The 22934-nt window shown below is 38.5% G+C and overlaps 2 protein-coding genes across 2 annotated transcripts in view; both read right to left on the minus strand.

Moving 5' to 3' along the window:
* Positions 1 to 969: 969 nt before the first annotated feature.
* Positions 970 to 11614, minus strand: LOC129743993 (vascular endothelial growth factor receptor kdr-like). Its single transcript, XM_055736271.1, is given in 6 exon segments — positions 970 to 1404; positions 1473 to 1617; positions 1668 to 2185; positions 6870 to 6925; positions 7154 to 7292; positions 10501 to 11614. Coding segments are annotated over 6 exon segments (2160 nt in total). The 5' UTR covers positions 11594 to 11614; the 3' UTR covers positions 970 to 1195.
* Positions 11489 to 22934, minus strand: part of LOC129743996 (vascular endothelial growth factor receptor 1-like) — a 106071-nt gene continuing 94625 nt past the window's right edge. The window contains exons 4-8 of the mRNA XM_055736275.1: positions 22606 to 22753; positions 22328 to 22485; positions 12010 to 12493; positions 11775 to 11950; positions 11489 to 11709 (exon numbers count right to left, since the gene is read on the minus strand). Of these exons, the coding sequence (XP_055592250.1) occupies positions 11632 to 11709; positions 11775 to 11950; positions 12010 to 12493; positions 22328 to 22485; positions 22606 to 22753 (1044 nt within the window). The 3' untranslated portion in view covers positions 11489 to 11631. The remainder of the gene's footprint in view (positions 11710 to 11774; positions 11951 to 12009; positions 12494 to 22327; positions 22486 to 22605; positions 22754 to 22934) is intronic.

The raw sequence follows: 22934 nt of genomic DNA on the forward strand, positions 1-22934 counted from the left end.
TTACACTTTCATTCATGACAGTTTACTTTGTTTTTTTTTATATTTTAAGTCTGAAGTACCAGTTATGTCACATTTTTTTTTTCTTTACTCATCGTCCCAAATGCTATATTCCCACAGGAGAAAATGACAAAAACGACAAAAATGACAAAAATGACAAAAATGACAAAAATGACAAAAATGACAAAAATGACAAAAATGACAAAAATGACAAAAATGACAAAAATGACAAAAATGACAAAAATGACAAAAATGACAAAAATGACAAAAATGACAAAAATGACAAAAATGACAAAAATGACAAAAATGACAAAAATGACAAAAATGACAAAAATGACAAAAATGACAAAAATGACAAAAATGACAAACATGACAAACATGACAAAAATGACAAAAATGACAAAAATGACAAAAATGACAAGAATGACAAAAATGACAAAAGTGACAAAAATGACAAAAATGACAAAAATGACAAAAGTGACAAAAATGACAAAAATGACAAAAATGACAAAAATGACAAAAATGACAAAAATGACAAAAATGAAAAAAATGACAAAAATTACAAAAATGACAAAAATGACAAAAATGACAAAAATGACAAAAATGACAAAAATGACAAAAATGACAAAAATTACAAAAATTACAAAAATGACAAAAATGACAAAAATGACAAAAATGACAAAAATTACAAAAATGACAAAAATTACAAAAATGACAGAAATGACAAAAATAACAAAAATGACGAAAATTATGAAAATGGCAAAAATGCCAAAAATTACAAAAATTACAAAAATTACAAAAAATATGAAAATGACAAAAATGACAAAAATGACATAAATTTAAAAAATAGAAAAAAAAATGACAAAAATTAATAAAAAGTAAAAAAAAATGACAAAAATGGCATTCCAAACACTTAATATCTGACTCTTTTTCCCGAAGCATGATTTTTCGAAAAAAAAATTCGGCGTTGAATAACTTTGTAATAAATGATTCCAACTGAATATTGTCAGTACTATATATTTGAGTCTCGTTACGGTATAAATAGGTTTAAAGAAAGTGGCGGAATGTTTAGTGTTAAAAATTGGTTATGGCTGTGCTGTTCCGAATATGTATCATTTAATTTTTTTTTTCGCAGTTTTTGAGTGATGATTTGAACTGTAATTTTTCATAGAGTCAAGTCCAAGTAACAGGCTGAGATTCAGACAATAATGGGTTCACAACATCGGTATCTCCTCTGGCATTTGTTGCGTTTTTTGCTGCTTGTTTGTTGCGTCGTGATTTCTCCTCTGACCGTCCTGAGTGTCAGTGACGGTCGGCCCTTGTTGAAGGCGACGGAATCGAAATGACTTCCGTCCGAGTCGTCGGATTCGGTATCTTCCTGCGAGAATTCCGTACTATCGACTGCTGCTGCAAATAATAGACATCGTTTTAGATTATTCAACATATGGTAAGAAGTTTATGTGCGCCACATATACTTGATAAATGTGATAAAACAACATCATCAAAAGCAGATGATACGGTAGATGCCGGCTTTTCCAGTGCTCCCATGTTGACAGAGCAATCTTTCTGCCCTCGTTTTCTTTTTACTGCGTTTATAGCCTCATGTAGAGCGATGAAATGCTGTAAAAATCAAATTTAAAACAATTCTACGTTTAAATTCATAAACTTACGTTTTGCAGATCCTTGGGTAGCATGGCGTCGAGACGACGCTTCAGATCTTTGAACGTCGGACGGGAATTTGGTTTGGCGTTCCAACAATTCAACATGATACCGTAGATATACTGGGTAGAATACTGTGGCTTCTCCAAGCGATATCCATCGCGTAGTTTGTTGTACAGTTCCGAATCAGCTCCCATCCCTGGATATGGTACTTTGGCCAGAGAGAAAAGTTCCCACAGCATAACACCGTACGCCCACACATCCGATTGGGTGCTGAACGCCTTCTCGTCGAAGCACTCCAAGGCTAGCCACTTGAACGGCATCGGAGTCTCTTCCTTGTCGTTCTAGAGCATCGATTGAGCTAATCCGAAGCCGCAGATCTTGACCACATTATTTTCACAGAGCAGTACATTGTGAGCGGCAAGATCTCCATGGACAACTTTCCTGGAGGCCAAGTATTCCATGCCGCAGGCCACTTGGGAGGCCCAACAGACCAAATCCGTGGAGGTGACCGAACGGCTTGACTTTCCTTTAGAAAAAGGAAAACATTCTTGTAAAACAGCTATTTAGTTTTTTTTTTAAGAAGAGAAATCACCGTGTATTTGTTTTATGAAATTAATTTGCGGCTTTATCGGTGAGGGTTAAAGAGTTGAAATGAAAGACGGATAGAAGATCAGAAGAAAATTCTAAGGTGGTGAAAAGAGCGAAGAGCATTTGAAATAGAAGCTTGACCACAGCTTCTATTTCAAATGCTCTTCGCTCTTTTCACCACCTTAGAATTTTCTTCTGATCTTCTATCCGTCTTTCATTTCAACTCTTTAACCCTCACCGATAAAGCCGCAAATTAATTTCATAAAACAGCTATTTAGTGTTTAAAAATAAAAGAAGGCAATTTCGATGTGTTGTGATTCTCAAGAAACTTCCTCAATTACATAGCATAGCATAGCGTAGCAAATGGTGACTACACATATTTTGCATTGGCTGATACACATTGTACAACTAATAACAAAAACCAGCAGAAGATGCGAAAATGAGAATCTGGATTCAATTCTCATTTCAAATGTTGATTTTGAAGATTAGTGTGGTACCATAATGCACACCGCGACAAGTCAATGTAATCATGGTAGGGAAAATCTGAAACAGTAAAATAACTCTTCAGGTGCAGAGAACTCATACGACCCATAAAGCTGTTTAAGATAGGAACGGGAAGGGTGCAATTGAGGGAATCCTAAATGGCAAATAGGATTGATGAATGATATAATGAATTAAACATGAAACAATCTCACCAAAGTTCCTCGTCAAGAGTGTTGAATCTTCTAACATTTTCTAATCGAAGCAATCCAATTTCCCCCTAGCTCGGGGGACAAAACATTCATAAGGCAATTTGTATAAGTTTGTTGTCAAATTAGTTTGGCTGTTTGACTTTTTTCACAACAACTCCACAGGATAAGGCCATTTCTCTATCACTTGCACTATATTGTCTTAGTGTAATCTTTCTATCCCAAATATCAGAACCATAAAATTGACCACTTTTTTAACAGCAGGATCCGACACTTCGAGCGCAAATCTACAGTTAAACTTAGCATTGAAATCATGAAATTCAACAGGACAAAATTTATACATCAATAACTTGTTGTTTTTTTTTCAAGTAGAATCGGTTGGGCCATTATATGCTTGAATGGCTTGAATTCAATGGGAGGAATGCTTGAAGAATGCTTGGAATCCAAGCATTCTTTCAAGCATTCCAAGCATTTATTTTTGACAGCCGGCACTTCTCGGACATCATCGACGTCAGATCCTGTCGAGGCGCCAACATCGAGTCAGACCACTATCTGGTGATGGTGAAGATGCGCCCAAAACTCTCCGTAGTGAACAACACACGCAACCGGCGCCTGCCTCGGTTAAATATCGCGGCAGACTACGCCCATCGGTCGAAGCCCCTCTCGAGGACTGTTGGGATACCATCAAGACAGCCATCAACAGTGCTGCGGAGAACGTCATCGGTTATGTGGAGCGAACTCGATGGAACGGCTGGTTCGACGAGGAGTGTAGGAGGGTGATGGACGAAGAGAATGCCGCGCGGGCGGCAGTAGTGCAAAGAGGCACCCGTCGAAATGTGGAAAATCACCGACAGCGGAAGAGGCAGCGAGTCCGACTTTTCCAGGAGAAAAAGCGCCGCATGGAGGAGGAGGAGCTCGAGGAGCTGGAGCAGCTGCATCGTTCCCAAGAAACACGAAAGTTCTATCAGAAACTCAACGCATCCCGCAAAGGCTTCGTGTCGCAAGCCGAAATGTGCCGGGATAAGGACGGAGGCATCCTGACGGACAATCGTCAGGTGATCAAAAGGTGGAAGCAGCACTTCGATGAACACCTGAATGGCGCACATGCAGGAGATCAAGACGGTGGGGGAAGGTACATTGTCGGCGTAGCCAACGAACGTAGAGGAGCCACTCCCAACGATGAGTAAAGTTAAGGAAGCCATTCGCCAGCTGAATAGAAACAAGTCGGCTGGGAAGGATGGCATCGCAGCTGAACTCATCTAAATGGGCCCGGGCAAGTTGGCCGATTGCCTACACCGGTTGATAGTCCGGATCTGGGACATAGAACAGCTACCGGAGGAGTGGAAGGCCCCATCTACAAGAAGGGCGACAAATTGGACTGTAAGAACTACCGAGCGATCACTGTCCTCAATGCCGCCTACAAAGTGTTGTCCTGAATCCTACTCCGCCGCCTAACGCCACAAGCAAACAGATTCGTGAGAAGTCATCGGGCCGGCTTCATGGAGGGACGGTCAACGACGGACCAGATATTCACATTACGGCAAATCCTCCAAAAATGCCGTGAACACCAAGTCCCTACGCACCATCTATTTATCGACTTCAAAGCCGCATACGACACGATCGACCGTAACGAGCTATGGAAAATCATGGATGAGAACGGCTTTTCCGGGAAGCTGATCAGACTGATCAAGGCGACGATGGATGGAACGCAGTGCTGTGTGCGGATTTCGGGTGAATTGTCGAGTTCATTCGAATCGCGCAGGGGGTTTTGACAAGGTGATGATGGTCTATCCTGCATGATGTTCAACGTGGCGCTAGAAGGTGTTATTCGACGAGCGGTGGGCGAAATGCGGGGCACGATTTTCAACAGATCCAGTCAACTTATCTGCTTTGCCGATGACACTGATATAGTCGGCAGATCATCTGCGGCGGTGGAAGACATCTACCGCAAACTGAAACGCGAAGCAGGAAGGATTGGGTTGATGATTAATACGTCCAAGACGAAGTACATGCTGGCCTGCGGATCCGAGACCGACCGAACCCGCTTGTCCGGTATTAACAAGGTCACGATCGACGGCGGCGAGCTGGAGATAGTCGAAGACTTTACCTATCTCGGCTCACTGGTGACCGCAGACAATGACACCAGCCGTGAGATCCGGCGGCGAATTATCAGCGGAAGTCGTGCCTACTATGGACTCCACAAGCAACTGCGGTCGAAAAGACTTAGCCCTCGCACGAAGTGTAACCTGTATATGACGCTCATTAGACCGGTTGTTCTCTACGGGCACGAGACATGGATATTGCTCGAGGAGGACCTGCGTACACTCGGAGTATTCGAGCGACGAGTGTTAAGAACCATCTTTGGCGGCGTACAGGAGAACGGAGTGTGGAGGCGAAGGATGAACCACGAGCTCGCGCGACTCTACGGCGAACCCAGTATCCAGAAGGTGGTGAAAGCTGGCCGGATACGCTGGGCGGGACATGTTGCAAGAATGCCGGACGACTGTCCTGCAAAACAGGTGTTCGCTACGAATCCGGTAGGAACAAGACGAGCGGGGGCGCAACGAGCGAGGTGGTTAGATCAAGTGGAGCGTGACCTGGCGAACGTGGGGTGCCCGAGAAATTGGAGATCGGTTGCTATGAACCGAGTGAATTTTAGGAATTATGTTCATCAAGTTATGTCGTGAGACGGAATACTATGTAAATAAAAATAATAACTATTTTTTCTGTTAAGGGGAATGAGGCATGTTCCATATTTTTAAAACCAGTACTGGACTCCTATGAACGTATAACATAAGACTAATTGAAATTTGATTTAAAAGTTGATATCGCCTTTGTTTAGAGATTGTTGCTTTGGGGTTACATTGATCATTCTCTATTTTGACGGTTTTATCGAGTTTTCTTGATCATAAAGGATACAAAACTCCTTCATAATATTTACAAATGCTAGGTTATCAATCGCTAGCTAAGGCAGTTTGGAACAAATTCAAATGATATAAAACTAGTCATGGAACTCTATATATTTGAAAACAACACTTTCGATGGCTTAACGATACTAAATTTGTAGCTTTTGGTACAGTGAATTCTGAAATATATAATGCAGAATTTCGGCGATTCGTTGTTTAGATTTCTTTGAAGTCCAAAAAAAAAACAGCATCGCGGTCCTAAATGTGTTAAGGCCGAAGAACAATTAAAACCGAAAAATGGACAATGATGCTGCATAAATTAAGGGGCTAAATTTTTTAACATTACTTATAAAATTTTAACTACAAAATATGAAATTATGCCTTCATTGACTACTTTAGGCCCTCGCAATATTCCTTTTCATTTTTTCCTTCAAACTTTATCATTTGATATGGTTTCTAGCCTTTTGTCCTATTCTGGCTTATTCTTGGAAAATGTCCCTTTTTTCAAATATCGAAAATGTACCTCAAAATACAATTAAAAACTACACCAAAACTATACATTTACTAAGGAAAAAAATTGAACTGTCACATAAATCAACTTGATGCTTCTAAATGCTTTGATTTCATCAGGAAGGGTGTTTGTTTGCAAGCCTAGATAGATATTTCAAGTTTTTGAAATAACATTTTAACTTACATTTGAAATAAAACAAAACAAGTTTTTTCGAATTTTAAACTTAATTTATAAGTTTTTAAACGTAGAAATAGTTTTGAGATATTTTAACTCTAGACTTAGTTATTGATGATCATGTGGACAAATTTCATGTTGATCAAAGCTACCCCACTAATCAATGTCACCCCGTTTTACGGTAGTCAATCAAGGAGGAAGCGGAAGAGAGAATGATGTTTAGCAGAGTTGTTGTTGTTATGAAAAGAAAATTAAGATGGTAGATGACGTTACCTTGCTGGTGTAAGTAACTATATTGGATGGCATAAAGAAAAATTAAAAATTTTACAAAACTAAATATACCTGAAGTTGATCCTGAGGATGCCTCTTGCTTACATTCGTCCTTCACTTCCGTATTCCTGTGTTTGGTTGGATGTAATATGAAAGCGGTTGAACGAGATGTTGAATTTTTGATAATTACTTATGGAAAAATACGAAATTCTAAACAGAAAATTAATAAGAATGATTTAACAATTCATTTTGTTTATAATGGTGAGATATATGATGATCGTTCACAAAATGTAAGATAAAACATAAATTTTTTGCTTCCAGAGGGCATCCTGTGTTTTCATGGAATCTGTAATTACCTGTTTTTCAGTGGTTGTGAAGTACCATCGATTTCATCCGTTTCAGGTTTGATTTGGTCAACAAAGTAGGGACGATGATGCAGCAGAAATTTCCGAATATTTCCGAAACGACAGTATTCTACTATAACCAGCAATTCCCCTGTCAAAAAAGACATTTTAAAAATATTTAGCTGAAACTTGCTTTTTATTGTATACTAGCTGACCCGGTGTGCTTTGCTACACCTTTCAAAATCGAATGATAAAGCTTAGTTCTTTTAGAAATGGGACAGTTACGAATGCCTGTATCTCAAAAACTATTCGTTTGAACGAAATAGTTTCTATGAAGAAAATGAAGGTAATGTTATGATCTTTCATGAAAAAATTTGAAAAAAAATATTTACTGTTTTTTGTTAAGGAAATTTCTACTTTATTTTTGGTATCTCCCATTGGCCGGCGCACACTTTTCTCAGTCATGGTATTGATCAGTTTCTTCAACTTATACTTCGTAAAATCTATATTTTAGGTGGCTTCACCTTCCTTCTTCAATTTCTGATACTTTTCGGTCCAATACTTCTCTTTTAAAAGAAACTGGAAGCATTTCAGTGAATATACAGTTGTTTCGAAATGAACAAATTTGATTATTTTTGATCACATTTTTTAACGTTTTTTTTTTTGTACCGGTTTAACAGCTTAAGAGCTTTGGAACTATCAAAAAATGGTTGTTTGAGGTTGGGTTTCAATGAGTCAGCACTAGGCAACACTTTCAGCTTATCGGAGAAAATTGTTTTGGACATTTCAGCGATCTACCCTTAGTTTTTCGTTTATTGAAAATTAAAAAGGCTGGTATGAGACTTGACTTCCTTGATGACCCTTAACCGTTGTTGCCGATCATGTGCTTCACTCCAATACTTGATTTGAACTTTGTGGACATTATTGACAGTGTTTGCATACTTATCCACCACAAAAACTCAGTAATTCTTTGAATAATCAACGGTTTTGTCAGCTATCAATTTGATAATGACGAATTTTAAAGGAAACTGTGCAAAATTATTTTTTTCTTTTTCTCTTGCATCGTACATATCTCAAAAACGTGTAAATTTTAAATTTTGAAAAAAATAGGTCGAATAGTACTTTTTACAGGCAACAAAATGCTGTCAAAATTTTTAATATCCAATAACTAGTTAACGAGCTATTAGCAAATGAAAGTGTCCCATTTCTAAAAGAACTAAGCTTTATTTTATGAATTTATTCAAATTTTTATTGTTTTGTTGGCATTATTTTAAACCAAATTATAACATAATTCATAAGCAACCGCTTTAAAATGAGAGCTGCAGCTGGAGTTTCGGATTGGAATACAAAAATAATATAAACTAATATTCTGAATCTTGATCTATAAATTTTTGTTAAAGATCTGATAATTTTAATCTGTTTCTTAAAGCTTCGCACTTAAAAAGGAGGCTCACAAATTAATTGTACGCAAACAATCCAACTGATAAAATATGGTTGTTTTTGCTTGATATGTTCTAGATTTAAGCTAAAAACTGATAAGAGAGCCCCCCTTCCTGTCCTTCCCTTCCCCCCCTGCTGAATAGAGATCGTGATCTTTAATAATCATACCCATTTTTTCGTTCCCAAAAATCATGTTGTATCAAATATTGTTCCATTGGTTGATAAGTTTTTAAGCTTTACAACAAAACTTATATGGAACTCCCTCCTTTCTTCTCCTCTCTACACTGTAAAGCGTGAGGGTCTATAACAATCGTAGAACCATATCTCGTTACCAAGTACCTTTCCATGCCATATTTGTTTCCGTTTGTTGGCTTCGTTAGCACAAATTGAGAACTTATGCTAACAAAATTGTATTGGGCTCACCTTCCTTCTCCTATGTATGTACCTACTCACTGAAAGGAGGATGGTGTGTCAGATAATCATAGAATCATATCAAAATGATTTTCCATGTTAAGGTTTGTCCATTCCCAGATTTTGTAAAAAAAAGTTCAAAGTAAGCTTTCCTCTTCCCTTTCATTATTCCCAATTCTATCATCCCACTGCAAGAAAGGAATTGTTTGACATAAAAAAATTTCTCGTATTGAAATACCATCCCATGACAAATTTGGTTTTATTTGAGTTGTAAATTCTTGAGTTATGCATAAATTTGAAAGGAAGTACCATCCCCCTTCCGTTCTTCCCATTGAATTGAGGGGTGAGAACTTAATGTTCATAAAAGTATTTTTTGTACTCGAATACTTTTTGACCAAATTTTATTTCATTTGCTCTATCAATTCTCGAGTTATGCAAAAAAAATTGTATGGGGGGGGGGGGGCTTCCTTTTCCCCTTTTATATCTTTCCGCTGAAAAAGGTGGAGCTTCAACTTATAATAGAAACATTTCTCGTATCCAAATACCCTCACATGCCAAATATGGTTCAATTTGCTCGATCAGCCCTCCAGTTATACTGAAAATTATAAGGGAGAGCTCTTCTCCCCCTTTTCATCCACCTTTTCGAAGGAGTGAGGAATACTAAATGTTCATAGAAGCATTTCTCGTACCCAAATATCGTTCCATGCCAAATTTGGTTCCATTTGCTGTTGTAGTTCTGCAGTTATGCAATAAAAATTGTATGAAACTTCCCTCCCTCTTTCCTTTCTCTCCGTTGAAAGAAGGAAGGGGTCTCAAACAATCAGTAGAACATGTCACGTTCCCAAATATCCGACCATGCCAAATTTGGTTCCATTTGCTTGATTAGTTTTTGAGTTATGTAAAAAATATGAAAGAGGCCCCTCCCCTTTTCAACTGCAAAAAGGGAGGGGTCTCAAATAATCATTGAAATATTTTTCGTATCCAAATACCTTCCCGTGCCAAATTGGGTTCCAATATCTTGATTAGTTTTCGAGTTATATGGAAAATTGTAAGGTAGCCCCCCTCCCCCCTTCCCATCACCCCACTAAGAGGAGGGAGGGGTACCTTATATTCATTGAAGTATTCCCCGTTTCCGAATACTACCCCCTGCCAAATGTGATACCATTTACTTGATTGGTTCTCGAGTTATGCAAAAAATTGTCTTTTGTTTGGGAGGCCCCTCCCTCCCTTTCTGTTAGGGGGAGGGATCCCAAACCATAATAGGAACCTTTCCCGGCCTTCAATACCCCCACCTGCCAAGTTTCACGTAAATCGGTTCAGTAGTTTCTGAGTCTATAGGGAACAGGCAGACAGACAGACAGACAGACAGACAGACAGACAGACAGAAATTCATTTTTATATATATAGATGGTCATGTAAGGATTTTGAAGATCACATTAGTATGGATGAGGATATAACTTATACTCTAAACTCTAAGTTGTTTGAAAAAAAAATTAAAGCATCCTTACGTTTCGCAATGTTCTTGGTAACAGCTCCCAGCAAACTAACGACGTTGAGATGTTGTCCCAGATGAATCATGATTTTGAACTCGGAGATAAGCGCTCGTATAACTTGGTTGTCAGTGTGATTTTTAACCTTTTTAACAGCTACCGTCGTTTCTTCCTCGTTACCCATTATTCCTTGAGCAGTAGCTTTCATCACTTCACCGAACAATCCCACTCCTAAGAGTTTTCCAAGTTTCAACTTTTCCTTGGGGAATTCGTACTCTGTTTTGTACGACAACTCTCCAGCTTGTTCGTCGAGCGTAAGCTCTGGATCAATTTGATTGATGTCATCTTGAACGAAGTTTGTAAAAGCTACCTCTTTCAATGCATAAAATTCCCGCCTTTTCTTGCAATAGAATAGCGAAATAAGGACAATGACTATAATGGTCACAAATAAAATCATCAGTATCACCACGATCAAGGACTGTTTGATGGCGATTGTTTTCACTCTTAAGTCCCAAACCTTCCTTACAGTAGCCATCTTATTGCTAGCTTGACAAGTGTACACGCCTGCATCTTTTCCCTTAAAAAACTGGACGATCAACGATTCGTTAGTCATATGAATTCCTTCGTTTTGCTCAATGGGTTCTCCATCTTTCAACCACTCTATTGAGGGTTTTGGCGTACCAGAGACAAAGCATTGAAACGCAACAGAATCTCCTAATCCGAGTTCTCGCTGTTCTTCCTCATGATCATCCAAAATACTCGGTGCTATCGGTGCCTTCACCAGAAGTTGTAGCTCTTTTCTCACGACTTGATCCGAGTTTCGAGCCTTTACCTCACAGCGTAACTTACCGTTATGTTCCTCGGTAGCCGATTGTATAACCAAACGCTTCCGAAAGGCGTAACCTTCATACCAGCTTTCTAGGAGTAAACCTTCCTCATCGCTCTGCACAACTACTGTTTCATTCAGGTAAAACGTGATCTGATCGGTGTGGTTGTAGATCAAAGCTGCGCATACAATCGTCACCCGATCATCGGTAGTGACTTCTAGCTGGGAAGTCTCACGATAGATCCAGACTGGTTCCTCTAGATTGCTGATCAACAGGTCCGCCATTATAATGCTTCGTCCTTTGGAATTGTGCGCTAAACACGTCACAAACCCGGCAGTTTCCGCATGGATGGTAAACTGTTCCGTAATTGAATACTCCAGCATCGATTAATTCGAAGACCCTGGAGATGAGATCAGTTGAGCACTAATAGTAAGTATCACTATAGAATACGGAAACAAAACTTACCGAGTTTTTGATATCTTTGGAAGGAACTGGCCGTGAACAGTTTGTCCAAGGAACGCTTGGACAGGGGAAGAATTCCAACCTCATATCGGGTTTCGGGTACCCTAGGGCAGTACACGAAAAGGTAACAGGTTCTTCTGGCCGCGCATATCTAGAATCCATCGTTAGAATTGGTTTCTCTAAAAAGTGGTTTTGTACATAAAATTAGCATTTTCAAATTAATCCAAGTCGCCCTTACCTTGAATGAACACTTTCATCGATCGATTAGCCTTGACTCCATCATAAGAGGCAAATACGGTATAGTTGCCGATGTCTCTTACGCTAGGTTTGAAGATGGTCAAGGTGACGGATTTTGGGGTAATAGTAATGTTGTACTTCTCGCCGACTTGCAAGGGTTTGTGGTCGTCATCTTTGATCCAGTAGAATTGTGGTGGCGCGTTAGCTTCATACGAGAAAATGACTTGGACTGGACGATTTGTTGATGCAACGATGAAAGGTCGGCTTCTATCATCCTTTATGTCTATGAAGCTCGCATTGGTTATGATCATCCGATGATTTTTATGATTGGTATTTTCCGTTGCCATATCCTCGACCTCACACTTGTAGATCCCGGCATCGGATTCCGTCGAATGCGCGATGAGCAGATCCATTGTGCCAATCATGTAATTGGAGCGTTGGCTGTGGTTTTGTACCGATATTCCACTGACAGCAACCCGCGAATTCTTGAATAAAAACCCGATTAAATACACTTGATAGAGGGGATTGGAGCCTTTCTTACAGAGTGTAACAATATTTGAAAACGTATAACAGGATATAGAAAATAAAGATAGAATCCTTACCTCTGAATCATAAAAGTATGATAACAGAAGTTCGTACACGAAAAAATTCCAATCTCAATATAAAAAAATGATGCATAGTACGTTTTTTTGGGGAAAAGCGAGCTGGTATGTAAGGAGTTCATTTTATGTATGGAAAGAATGGTATTTAAACAGTTAAATTTTAATAACTTATAACAAGCTGAAATGGTGCAGTGGTAGCAACCAGAACTATCGCGCTGCTGGTCACCGGTTCGAATCTTACTGTTTTTTATGTTTTTTACAACTGATTATAGCAATATTGATGGCTAGCGGTGACACGTGGTCTAGGATGATACCTAATTTAGAGCTCAACCATGCGTAGTACAAAACATTCCCAAAAAAGGACAAGAAAGTCATATGAATATTAAATGATTGAACTCATTCTGGAAACTAAATCTGAAATCTGAACTCTAATTATTAATAAGTTCTAACTTTAGATGCTAGATTGATCTTTAATCCGAATTCTTAATCTAAACTCTAAATCTGAATTCTGAATCTGAACTCTGAATCTGAATTCTGAATCTGAGTTCTGAATCTGAATCTGAATTCTGAATCTGAATTCTGAATCTGAATTCTGAATCTGAATTCTGAATCTGAATTCTGAATCTGAATTCTGAATCTGAATTCTGAATCTGAATTCTGAATCTGAATTCTGAATCTGAATTCTGAATCTGAATTCTGAATCTGAATTCTGAATCTGAATTCTGAATCTGAATTCTGAATCTGAATTCTGAATCTGAATTCTGAATCTGAATTCTGAATCTGAATTCTGAATCTGAATTCTGAATCTGAATTCTGAATCTGAATTCTGAATCTGAATTCTGAATCTGAATTCTGAATCTGAATTCTGAATCTGAATTCTGAATCTGAATTCTGAATCTGAATTCTGAATCTGAATTCTGAATCTGAATTCTGAATCTGAATTCTGAATCTGAATTCTGAATCTGAATTCTGAATCTGAATTCTGAATCTGAATTCTGAATCTGAATTCTGAATCTGAATTCTGAATCTGAATTCTGATTCTGAATCTGAATTCTGTAAATTTATTTTTCGGCATATCGGTGAAAAGTAGTTATGAAATTGATAAAGATGGATAGAGAAGTGAGAAGAAAATTTACAGATGTTGAAAAGAGCGAAAGAGCATTTTTGCGAGGAAACTTATTAACGTACACCATACTTTACCCTGCAACATTTCATTATTTAGGAGAAGTAGTACCGGGATAGAGGTGGTACTACCTTAACCTATACAATGAAATCTGGTTGGTCCGAAGTCTACATGTGGTGAACACGTATACTCCGGACGGGCCCGTCCGGAGTATACGTGTTCACCACATGTAGACTTCGGACCAACCAGATTTCATTGTATAGGTTAAGGTAGTACCACCTCTATCCCGGTACTACTTCTCCTAAATAATGAAATGTTGCAGGGTAAAGTATGGTGTACGTTAATAAGTTTCCTCGCAAAAATGCTCTTTCGCTCTTTTCAACATCTGTAAATTTTCTTCTCACTTCTCTATCCATCTTTATCAATTTCATAACTACTTTTCACCGATATGCCGAAAAATAAATTTACAAAATAATTAACGGTGGTTAACTTATCTTAAAGAATCTGAATTCTGAATCTGAATTCTGAATCTAAATTCTGAATCTGAATTCTGAATCTGAATTCTGAATCTGAATTCTGAATCTGAATTCTGAATCTGAATTCTGAATCTGAATTCTGAATTCTTTTTTTTTTTTTTTTTTTTTTTTAATTTAAAGAGGGATTAACCTGAAGTTTTCACCCTCGGATTTCAAAAATACATTTTTACAATTTTTCATCAAATTTCACTGTACAATTCACTTATCTTTAGGAATCTTATCAGCTTTTCTTCACTTTTTTTGTTGTTTTGTAGTATCACTTCTAGCCCTCCTTCCGGTAATATACTCTGTCTTATTGTTGAATATTTTCGGCATTCCAAAAGAAGATGTTTCGCAGTTATTATCACTCCACAAGTTAAGCATATGGGTGTCTCTTTTCCTTCCAGTATATGTTGGTGAGTTATCATAGTGTGACCAGTTCTTAGCCTGGTCAATATTTTCTGCTCCTTCCTTGTTCCAACGTCAGTCCATTTTCCCGTTATCGATTTGACTTCCCTTAACGCGATATCCTGTTCGTTCCTCCAGTTAACTCCATGTGTTTTCCATAATTGATGTCGTACCCATTTAAGCGCGTCCGCTTTAGGCGTGTTCATCAATAGCATATCTCCATCTCGTCCTAAATTGGCAAGTTGATCCGCTTTCTCGTTTCCAATGATGCCGACGTGACTTGGAATCCATACTAGCGTAACATTTTTCAAATATTTGTGTTTCTGAATGCTTTGAATTATTGGATGCTTCACACCGCTTTCAAGAGCTGTTAAAACACTTGCCGAGTCGGTGTAAATTACTGTAGGTGTGGTTGCTTGCTGGATTGCCAATTTGATCGCTGTTGCTTCCGCCGAGAATATAGAAAACGTGTTTGGTAACTGTTTTGAAATATTCCTCTCCATAGAACTGAATATACCAATACCAACTTTTCCATTGGCTAGTGAACCATCAGTAAACAATTCTGTTATGGAATTGTATTTATTGTTTTTGAGATTTGCAAAAAGTGATGTAGCTAATTTTTTGTTCCCTCCAGTTTTAAATTCTCGTTTAATGGTCCAATCGATGTTTAATGCGCCGTTTTTCCATTCTTTACCATTTTCTGTGTGGAGCTATAGAATAGGGGGAATTTTGTGGTTGGTGAGGTTTTCAAGAAGGGAGTTTGCTCTGTTTAGTATATAATTTTCATTGTAGTTGACTCTTTCAGATATCCAGATGGCCTTTCTCGCCCAGTTTTCCACGGCGAGAAATTCGAATGGCAATACTCCGTTTTCTACATACAAAGCTTTTATTGGCGTTGTGTAGAAAGCTCCTGATACTGTTCTTAGCATATTATTGTAGGTTGCTTTCAGTTGGAGGATTTCTTGAGGCTCTAATAATTTTGCTATTACAGTTGCAAATCCAATTTTTAAGAGAGTTTCGCGACTACCAAATCTGCTAATAACTTTAAGAAATCGAATCCTTGCTTCGCAATCAACTTTAACTGTTTTGATGTGTGAATTGGCATTTCCATTTTGGTTTATGTTTATTCCTAATATTCGAGTACTTCTTTTCCTTGGTATTTCTACACCGTTTGCTTTGAGCATTTTCATTCTGAAAAAGTGATGGCGACCTTTGGTACCGGAGCATGTGTGTAATAGCGTACTTTTCCTGGCATTAATTAAAAATCCATTTTTCTCTGCCCATTTCAGTGTAGCATCAATTCCTTTTTGTAAATTTTTGCGGCAAATAGCTGCAAATTTACTTCCACAGATCAACAAGATATCATCTGCATAAATTAATATTCTAATATTTCTGGGAATGTGTTCGAAAACTGTATTAATCACCAGTAGGAAAAGTGTTGGAGAGATTACTGAGCCTTGAGGCACTCCAGTTTCTTGTGGTCGAGCAGAAGACAGGGCTCCATTTACTCCCACTCGAAACATCCGGTTTTGAAGAAATTTTCTTACCATTTGATAAGTTCGATTTCCGATCTATATTCTCACTAACGCTTGTAAGATGCCTTTTCGCCAAGTTCTGTCGAAAGCCTTGGAAAGGTCGAGTGAAACTAGTTCTGAATGTTTCCTTTCATGACGGTGCTCAGTTAATATGTCTTTTAATTGACTGAGGTAACTAGTGGTGCCTCTACCACTGCGGAAGGCATGTTGATTGCGATGGAAAATATTATTTTCTTCCAAGAAATACTGAAGTCTGCGATTTATCATTCTTTCGTAAGTTTTCGCTAAGCATGAAGTAAGTGCGATTGGACGGAAATTTTCTGAATCACCTGGTTTGGGAATAGGAATAACTATACTTTCCCTCCATTCAATTGGGTAATCTCCCCTTTGCCATAAATCATTGAAAGACTTAAGTATAACTCTTTTCGCGATTGGTGGCATATTCGTAATCATACTATAAGTTATTTCGTCCGGCCCGGTGGCTTTCCCAACACATTTACTCAGAGCTGAATTTAATTCTGCACCTGAAAAGTCGGTGTCCATAAATTCATTGTTCGATATAAATGGTGGAAGTTCTATGTTTAGGTCTAGATGACTGTTTTGAGTGAAATTTTCTTGGAAGTTGTCTGCGATGTGATTGGCTATCTTTTGTGGATCTTCAGTGTACTCTCCTCTTATCGTCATTTTTATTTTCTGGGATGTTTTCTTTCCCGTTATTTTGCCAAATCTTTGCCACAATTTCGGAGGTTGGAGTGTGGGCGTTGAAAGAACTGGCAAACTCTTCCCAGGCTTTCTTCTTACCCTTTTGGACCGCATCTCTTGCCTCGGCTCTAGCATGTCTAAAATTTTCGTTTCTATCTCCCCAATTATCGTCGGTTCTTGATGTTTTGCGTAAAATCTTCCATTTTTCTTTCCTGTTTCGAATTTTTGCTTCAATTTCTTCTGTCCACCACGGAGCGTATTTTGGAGCAGTGTTTCCCGTTGTACGCGGGATTGGGCGTTTTGCGGTTTAGAAAATGGCCCTAGTAATATTACCTATATTTGGTAGCGTTATAGAGAGCAGTTCGTCGCTTATGTCTTACTGGTATTTCTCCCAATTAGCTTCTTTGATTTTCCATTTTTTAACAGTAGGCAGATTTTCAAATATTCCATCAAGCATAACTAAGATAGGAACATGATCACTGTTAAAGGGTTCAGAGTGGGTTGACCATTTTAATCTACTAAGGATTGATGTGGATGCAAAGGTTATATCGATTGATGTGTCCTGATTATTTTGAGTTGGACTAAATCTAGTAATTGAACCGTCGTTTAGTGCAACCATTTCGTTTTCAGCTGCCCAATTAAAAATCACTTCACCCATCGGATTTGTGGAATTGTCCCAAGCAATATGACGACCGTTAAAATCTCCTCCTATTAAAAAAGGGGGGTGGAGATTTTCTACTATAGATCTTAGCGCTTCCTTTGCCATGTTAGAATATCCTGTTTTATAGTGGTTGTAAACGCAGACTAAAGTTACTTTTAATGGAGAAAGTAACCTGACTGCTACCGCTGGAATGCGTGGATCGAGGTCAATGATTTCGTGTGGTACTTGTTTCAATACTCCAAGTACCGCATGCACTTTTTTTGAATTTGGTTGAAATTTAGATGTATAAATATTATAGTTGCGTTCCCAAAAAGTACTATAAGTATCAGTGAGTGTTTCTTGCAACATTATACTTATCGGTTGTTTGTTCCAGACCATTTTCGTTAGCTCCACTTCGTTCCTCCAAAATCCTCGTATATTCCACTGTAGTATCATTAGTTGGCCTCTAGATCTCGCAGATCGAGGCGATGGCGCTGCATGGGTGGGTGGGTGCGAAAAACTTCTACTGGTTCCTTCGCCGCGGTCAAAGTGTGCTGATATGTTCGCCCTTCCTGGTGTTAGCGAATTGTGGGTGGTGTGTTGTTGCGAATTTTGTGATGACCTAGGAAGGGTGAGCGAGTTTGAAACTGTTCGGTCTGAATTGTTAAGGGAACTTACTTGCAAGTGCCCCGGTTGCCCCCGTACGGCACACACTCGACGAACATCTGGCGTCCCAGGATCATGCCAAGCAGCCGACGGGGGGCGAGGGCTTTGGGACATCGTTGCGCCTATCTGGGCTGTGGGAGAAGGTTCACCCTCTACGGGTATGAGGATTGCGTCCCGGAGGGCTAGCCTACCAACCCACATATTACCCGGGAACCCTACTTCACTTTCGGAGATCCCGTGCCACAGATGGCCTGGTAGCTCCGTGATTTCGTTGTTTATGTTTCTGATGTTGTTGGTGGTTGGTAATGGTGTGTCGATCATTTGTTCTGTTGTTGTATATGCTGATATCATCTCACTTCCGAAAAAACTGCTCGTTGGTTGCATCCATACTTTCGTCGGAATCGTCTAATATTACTTCTTCTTCTTCGTCTTCATCTTCTTCAGTTTCCGTTTGTTTTGCGTTCTTGTTTTTCTTCTTGTTGGCTAAAGGAGATAGTGGTCCTCGTTTTCCTGTTTTCTCACCAGCATTTTTAGACTGTTGTTGATTTTTACTTGTTTGCCTCGTTGCCATTGGAGATGGCGGGTTCATCTGCGTATTTACTTTTTTCGGAACATTTTTGGGAACTTGGAATCCAAGTTTTGGCTCATGATCTTGATTTTGTTGTTTTTTAAGTTGTTGTTGAACTGCAGCATGAAATTGCTCTGGCTGTTGTTGTGGATTAGCAACAGGAGTTGTCATTCCAGATGCTGGAGATCCAACTCGGCTGCGATCTTTGTTTGGTGTAATTGTTGGGGAAATATTGTGTTCGCGGAAGTAGTTTTTTACTCTTTCCTTGTATAAGGAAAATTCGGCTTCAATCTTCGAGTAGTGTTCTTTTTCTTTCATTAGAATATCAATTTTTTCAGTCAGAGTTTTCACGTTTGTTATTAGAGATTCAATGATTTTTATCTTTCTTGACACTGTCCGCATCGGTGACCGATGCATAAGTGGGTGTAGCGTTTGGCATGCTAACCCTTTTCCGAGCTTCAGCCCAGGAAATGGACTCATCCGTTTTTACGCGAATGACCGCTTCCTCATGGCGATACAGAGGGCATTTCCTCCCCGCCGCGGAGTGTTCGTTATTTTCTTCAGGACAGTGTGGGCATTTGAATTTTTCTGTGCATGTGTTTTCGGTGTTTGAGTGATTACCGGCACATCCAGTACAGCGCGTTTTCCCTTGACACCTTTTTTTGGTATGCCTGTACTCCAGACAATTCCTGCAAATCATAGGACTTTCGTAGTAGGTAGGGGAGGAGCGGGCTATATGCGCCTATTAAGCAGAACACTGATTTAATCAAATATCACATAGAATATGTGTACAAAAACTATATACATGTGTGCAGGCATCTGTTTTCTATACATTGGAGTAATTTTTATGTTAAAATTTTCTTCTGTTTCCAAGAAAATGATTTTATTATAAATGCTGTCCAAAATGCCGAACCTCAAACCGTGCGGGCTAAATGCGCCTATTTATGTTTTGAACAAAATTTCTGTTTTTTGGGCAAAATTTCCGTATAATTTCATTGAAACTGCTAGAAAGTAATAATTTTCGTACGACAAAGCTGAAGTTTTGTAAAAATCTATGTATATTATAATTTTATGGAATAAAACATAAGTTAGGGTTGCCATACTATGGAGGCAGTTCATCTATAAGAAAAACTTTATCAAATCTGTTTTTAGTTTTTCAATTCTCTCCAAAGATGTTATTCAGAGCTTAGATTTGAAGGTTCAATGATAAAAATAATTTATTTATTCTATTTAACCTGTTATTTTACGATGGAGGCATTTTACAAACATGATGGGGGCATACAAAAACACTCTACTATTCCACTATATAATCATTATTAAATCTCCACAAAAGCTGAAATATGTTTAATTTCTTAAGTTCATTTGAGTAAGAAACAAAAAACATCCTAGTTTTTGTTTTAAGCTTCTTTACGTATAGTTTTTAAAAGTCGAAATATTACATCAAAATGTATCAAAACCTTGTATGATTTTTTAAATTTTTTTGAGTTTGTATATTCATAAAATTCTTTCTTGCCTTATGTTCTAAGCGTATCACCCTCAAAATGCATTGGTCAGTTAAGCTGTCTAGTCAGCCATTTCATCAAACAGCCGTAGGGTCATTTAACCCGATAGGCCCATTTAGGAAACCTTTCCCCTACGAACCGCACCTTTCATCCACCCAAAGTACACTTCTTGAGGAAGACGTGTACTGCCGAATGTTAAAACCATTAAAGGTGTATTAACTGGTTTCTTATCGACGAATTTTGTAATTTTCCTGACGGCAGTAACTCCCTGGTTTTTGAGTTGTTCTAAAATTTCATTTTCCGATAAGTTGGTTGATTCCGGCTGGAAAACTATTCCCAATGTTTTGTTGAGTCCGGGATGATCGAAAATATCCACCGTTGTATTATTATCGAGAACCTTTATTTTCTTCAATTCATCCGCTAGCTTGATATTGAAGGTGCTGAGGGTGTAACTCAACCCTCTTCCATCGATCGACATCTCTACCTCTTTTTTAAGCGGTTTTCCCAATTTACTCTCGATTATTGATGAAAACCAAAATGGATTGTTCGGTAAGGGGTTTGGATTTTCTGCTGCGCGTTTAACCATAAGAAAAATTTTGCGACCGTCAAATGTTGACGAACGCATATAGGGGGGATTGGAGATGAATCCACATCTACTGTGGAACCCCCATCCCCGGGGGACGCGCCGGGCATGGCGCTTTAAATTTGCACACTTTTTCTACCAGATTCACTAGCGATAATCAATAGGGAAGTAGGAAGAGTACCCTAATAACCCAAATTGGAAAGGAAGCCCCACCCACCCCTCACTTCCGTTTCCGTTTTCAGCGATAACTACAACTATCGCTACCAGGCGACCAGGTTCGCTAGGGCGTGTTTGCTACACCACCAAACACTCAAGCACGTGTTTTCAGTAGAGCTTTCCTGCTCTATTTTTCACTCCCGCCACTGCGCGTGGTAAGCGCGCCTCTCTTCTATTAATTCTCTCACTCCCGTTCACTTTGACCCGTAAGCTTTTTATGACAAGAGCGAGCTTTCGCTTTGCTGCTACCACTATTACTCACTCTCTCTGTTTCGAACTGCTCAGCTGTACCGCGTATTTGTCTTCGTAAACACTACCGCGCGCCAAAACAATTTCGAATTTTTTAGCCCTTCACTTAGGCTGCCCGATATACGGGACTTCACGCACACTATTTCGTGCTCACTGTATAGATATCTATTGGGGACTATCTATGTGCTTTAGCCAAACTCGAGGGGAATTTTCGAAATAGTATCACTCCAATAAATCTCTCTGTGCTCACGCCACTGAGTTAGATTTTCAAAACACCATTTACCGGATGTTTATGCAAAAGCTCAACGATAAAGAATATTCGTTTGTCACTTTCGACATGCGATTTTCGATAAATTTATCCGCCGAACGATATGATAGAACTGCCTCTTACCACTGAATTCTGAATCTGAATTCTGTATCTGAATTTTGAATCTGAATTCTGAATCTGAACTCTGAATCTGAATTCTGAATTTGAATTCTAAATTCTGAATCTGACTTTTGTATGAGAAAGTGGAAATAAATAAGTTCACATTAATCATACTTCAATACCGTTAAGTAAAAAAACGCGGTTCGAAAAATCTTCAAATAAATTAAACCACCAATATCTCCAATTAAAGTCAAATCATTGCTGGTGCTGCTGCTTGGAAGAGCCACTGGCTTTTTAGAGCCATCATAAGTATGATACTTATTTGATATAGAAAATTGTTTCAACAATTTTGTTTTTCCCCGTTTTTGAATAGGTTGTATAGAAAAAAAATCCGTTGTTTTGAGTTTCGCTAAAACACTACTTAAAGTTTCAAAATCCGATAAAAATTCACACACAAATACACGGACATCGAGCTGATTTGATAAGACTATAGGACCTATAAAGGTTTGTCTAAGACCGATAACCAAACCTTTCTGTGAGAAAGGCAAAAATGATAAAATAGTTTTTTAAGGATGTAGAATGAAAATCTCATAAAGGAAAAAAAAACCTGATTAATGATACTTTTTCAGGGTCCGACTCTCACATTTTCAGCCTTCTTCCTGTCGGGCAGAATCCAACGCATATCGAACTTGACACCATTTCGTACCACTAGATTGCAGCTAAGCTTTATCGATTCACCTAGTGTGGTGTGATCGTTTCCTTTACTCTCCACTCTTGGCTTTGGCAAGTACTCTAGATCGTCTGATGGGTTTATGGGAGTGTATTTTTTAAAAGATAGTAAAATTTATTAATACTGGTTACATTAAAACAAAAATAATTCAATATGTTAGTGGAGGTATTGAAAAAGACCAAACGACTTACCTACTGTCATGACCTCCTCCACGTGGAAGTGGATGACTTTGGTAAGATCATCCTTTGCACGGCACACGTATTTGCCACTCTGATCCTCTTGGTAGGCCATTAGCGCGAAACCATAATGCTCACTAAATATGTAGTCATCCAATGGAATCTAAAGGAATATTTATTCGACTATTAGTTATTATTCAAGACTTAACATATAAAAACAACACTACGAGTGATAAAAGTTTTTAGCCTCGTTTGTAAATTAACTAAACTAAAGAAAATAAAGATGAAAAATACGCTTGTTGGGCCTAAACGTAGCGTTCTTTGTCTCGCATTATTTTGATGAA

Source organism: Uranotaenia lowii, chromosome 2 (genome assembly GCF_029784155.1).
Source record: "Uranotaenia lowii strain MFRU-FL chromosome 2, ASM2978415v1, whole genome shotgun sequence".
Taxonomy (NCBI): Eukaryota; Metazoa; Arthropoda; class Insecta; order Diptera; family Culicidae; genus Uranotaenia; species Uranotaenia lowii.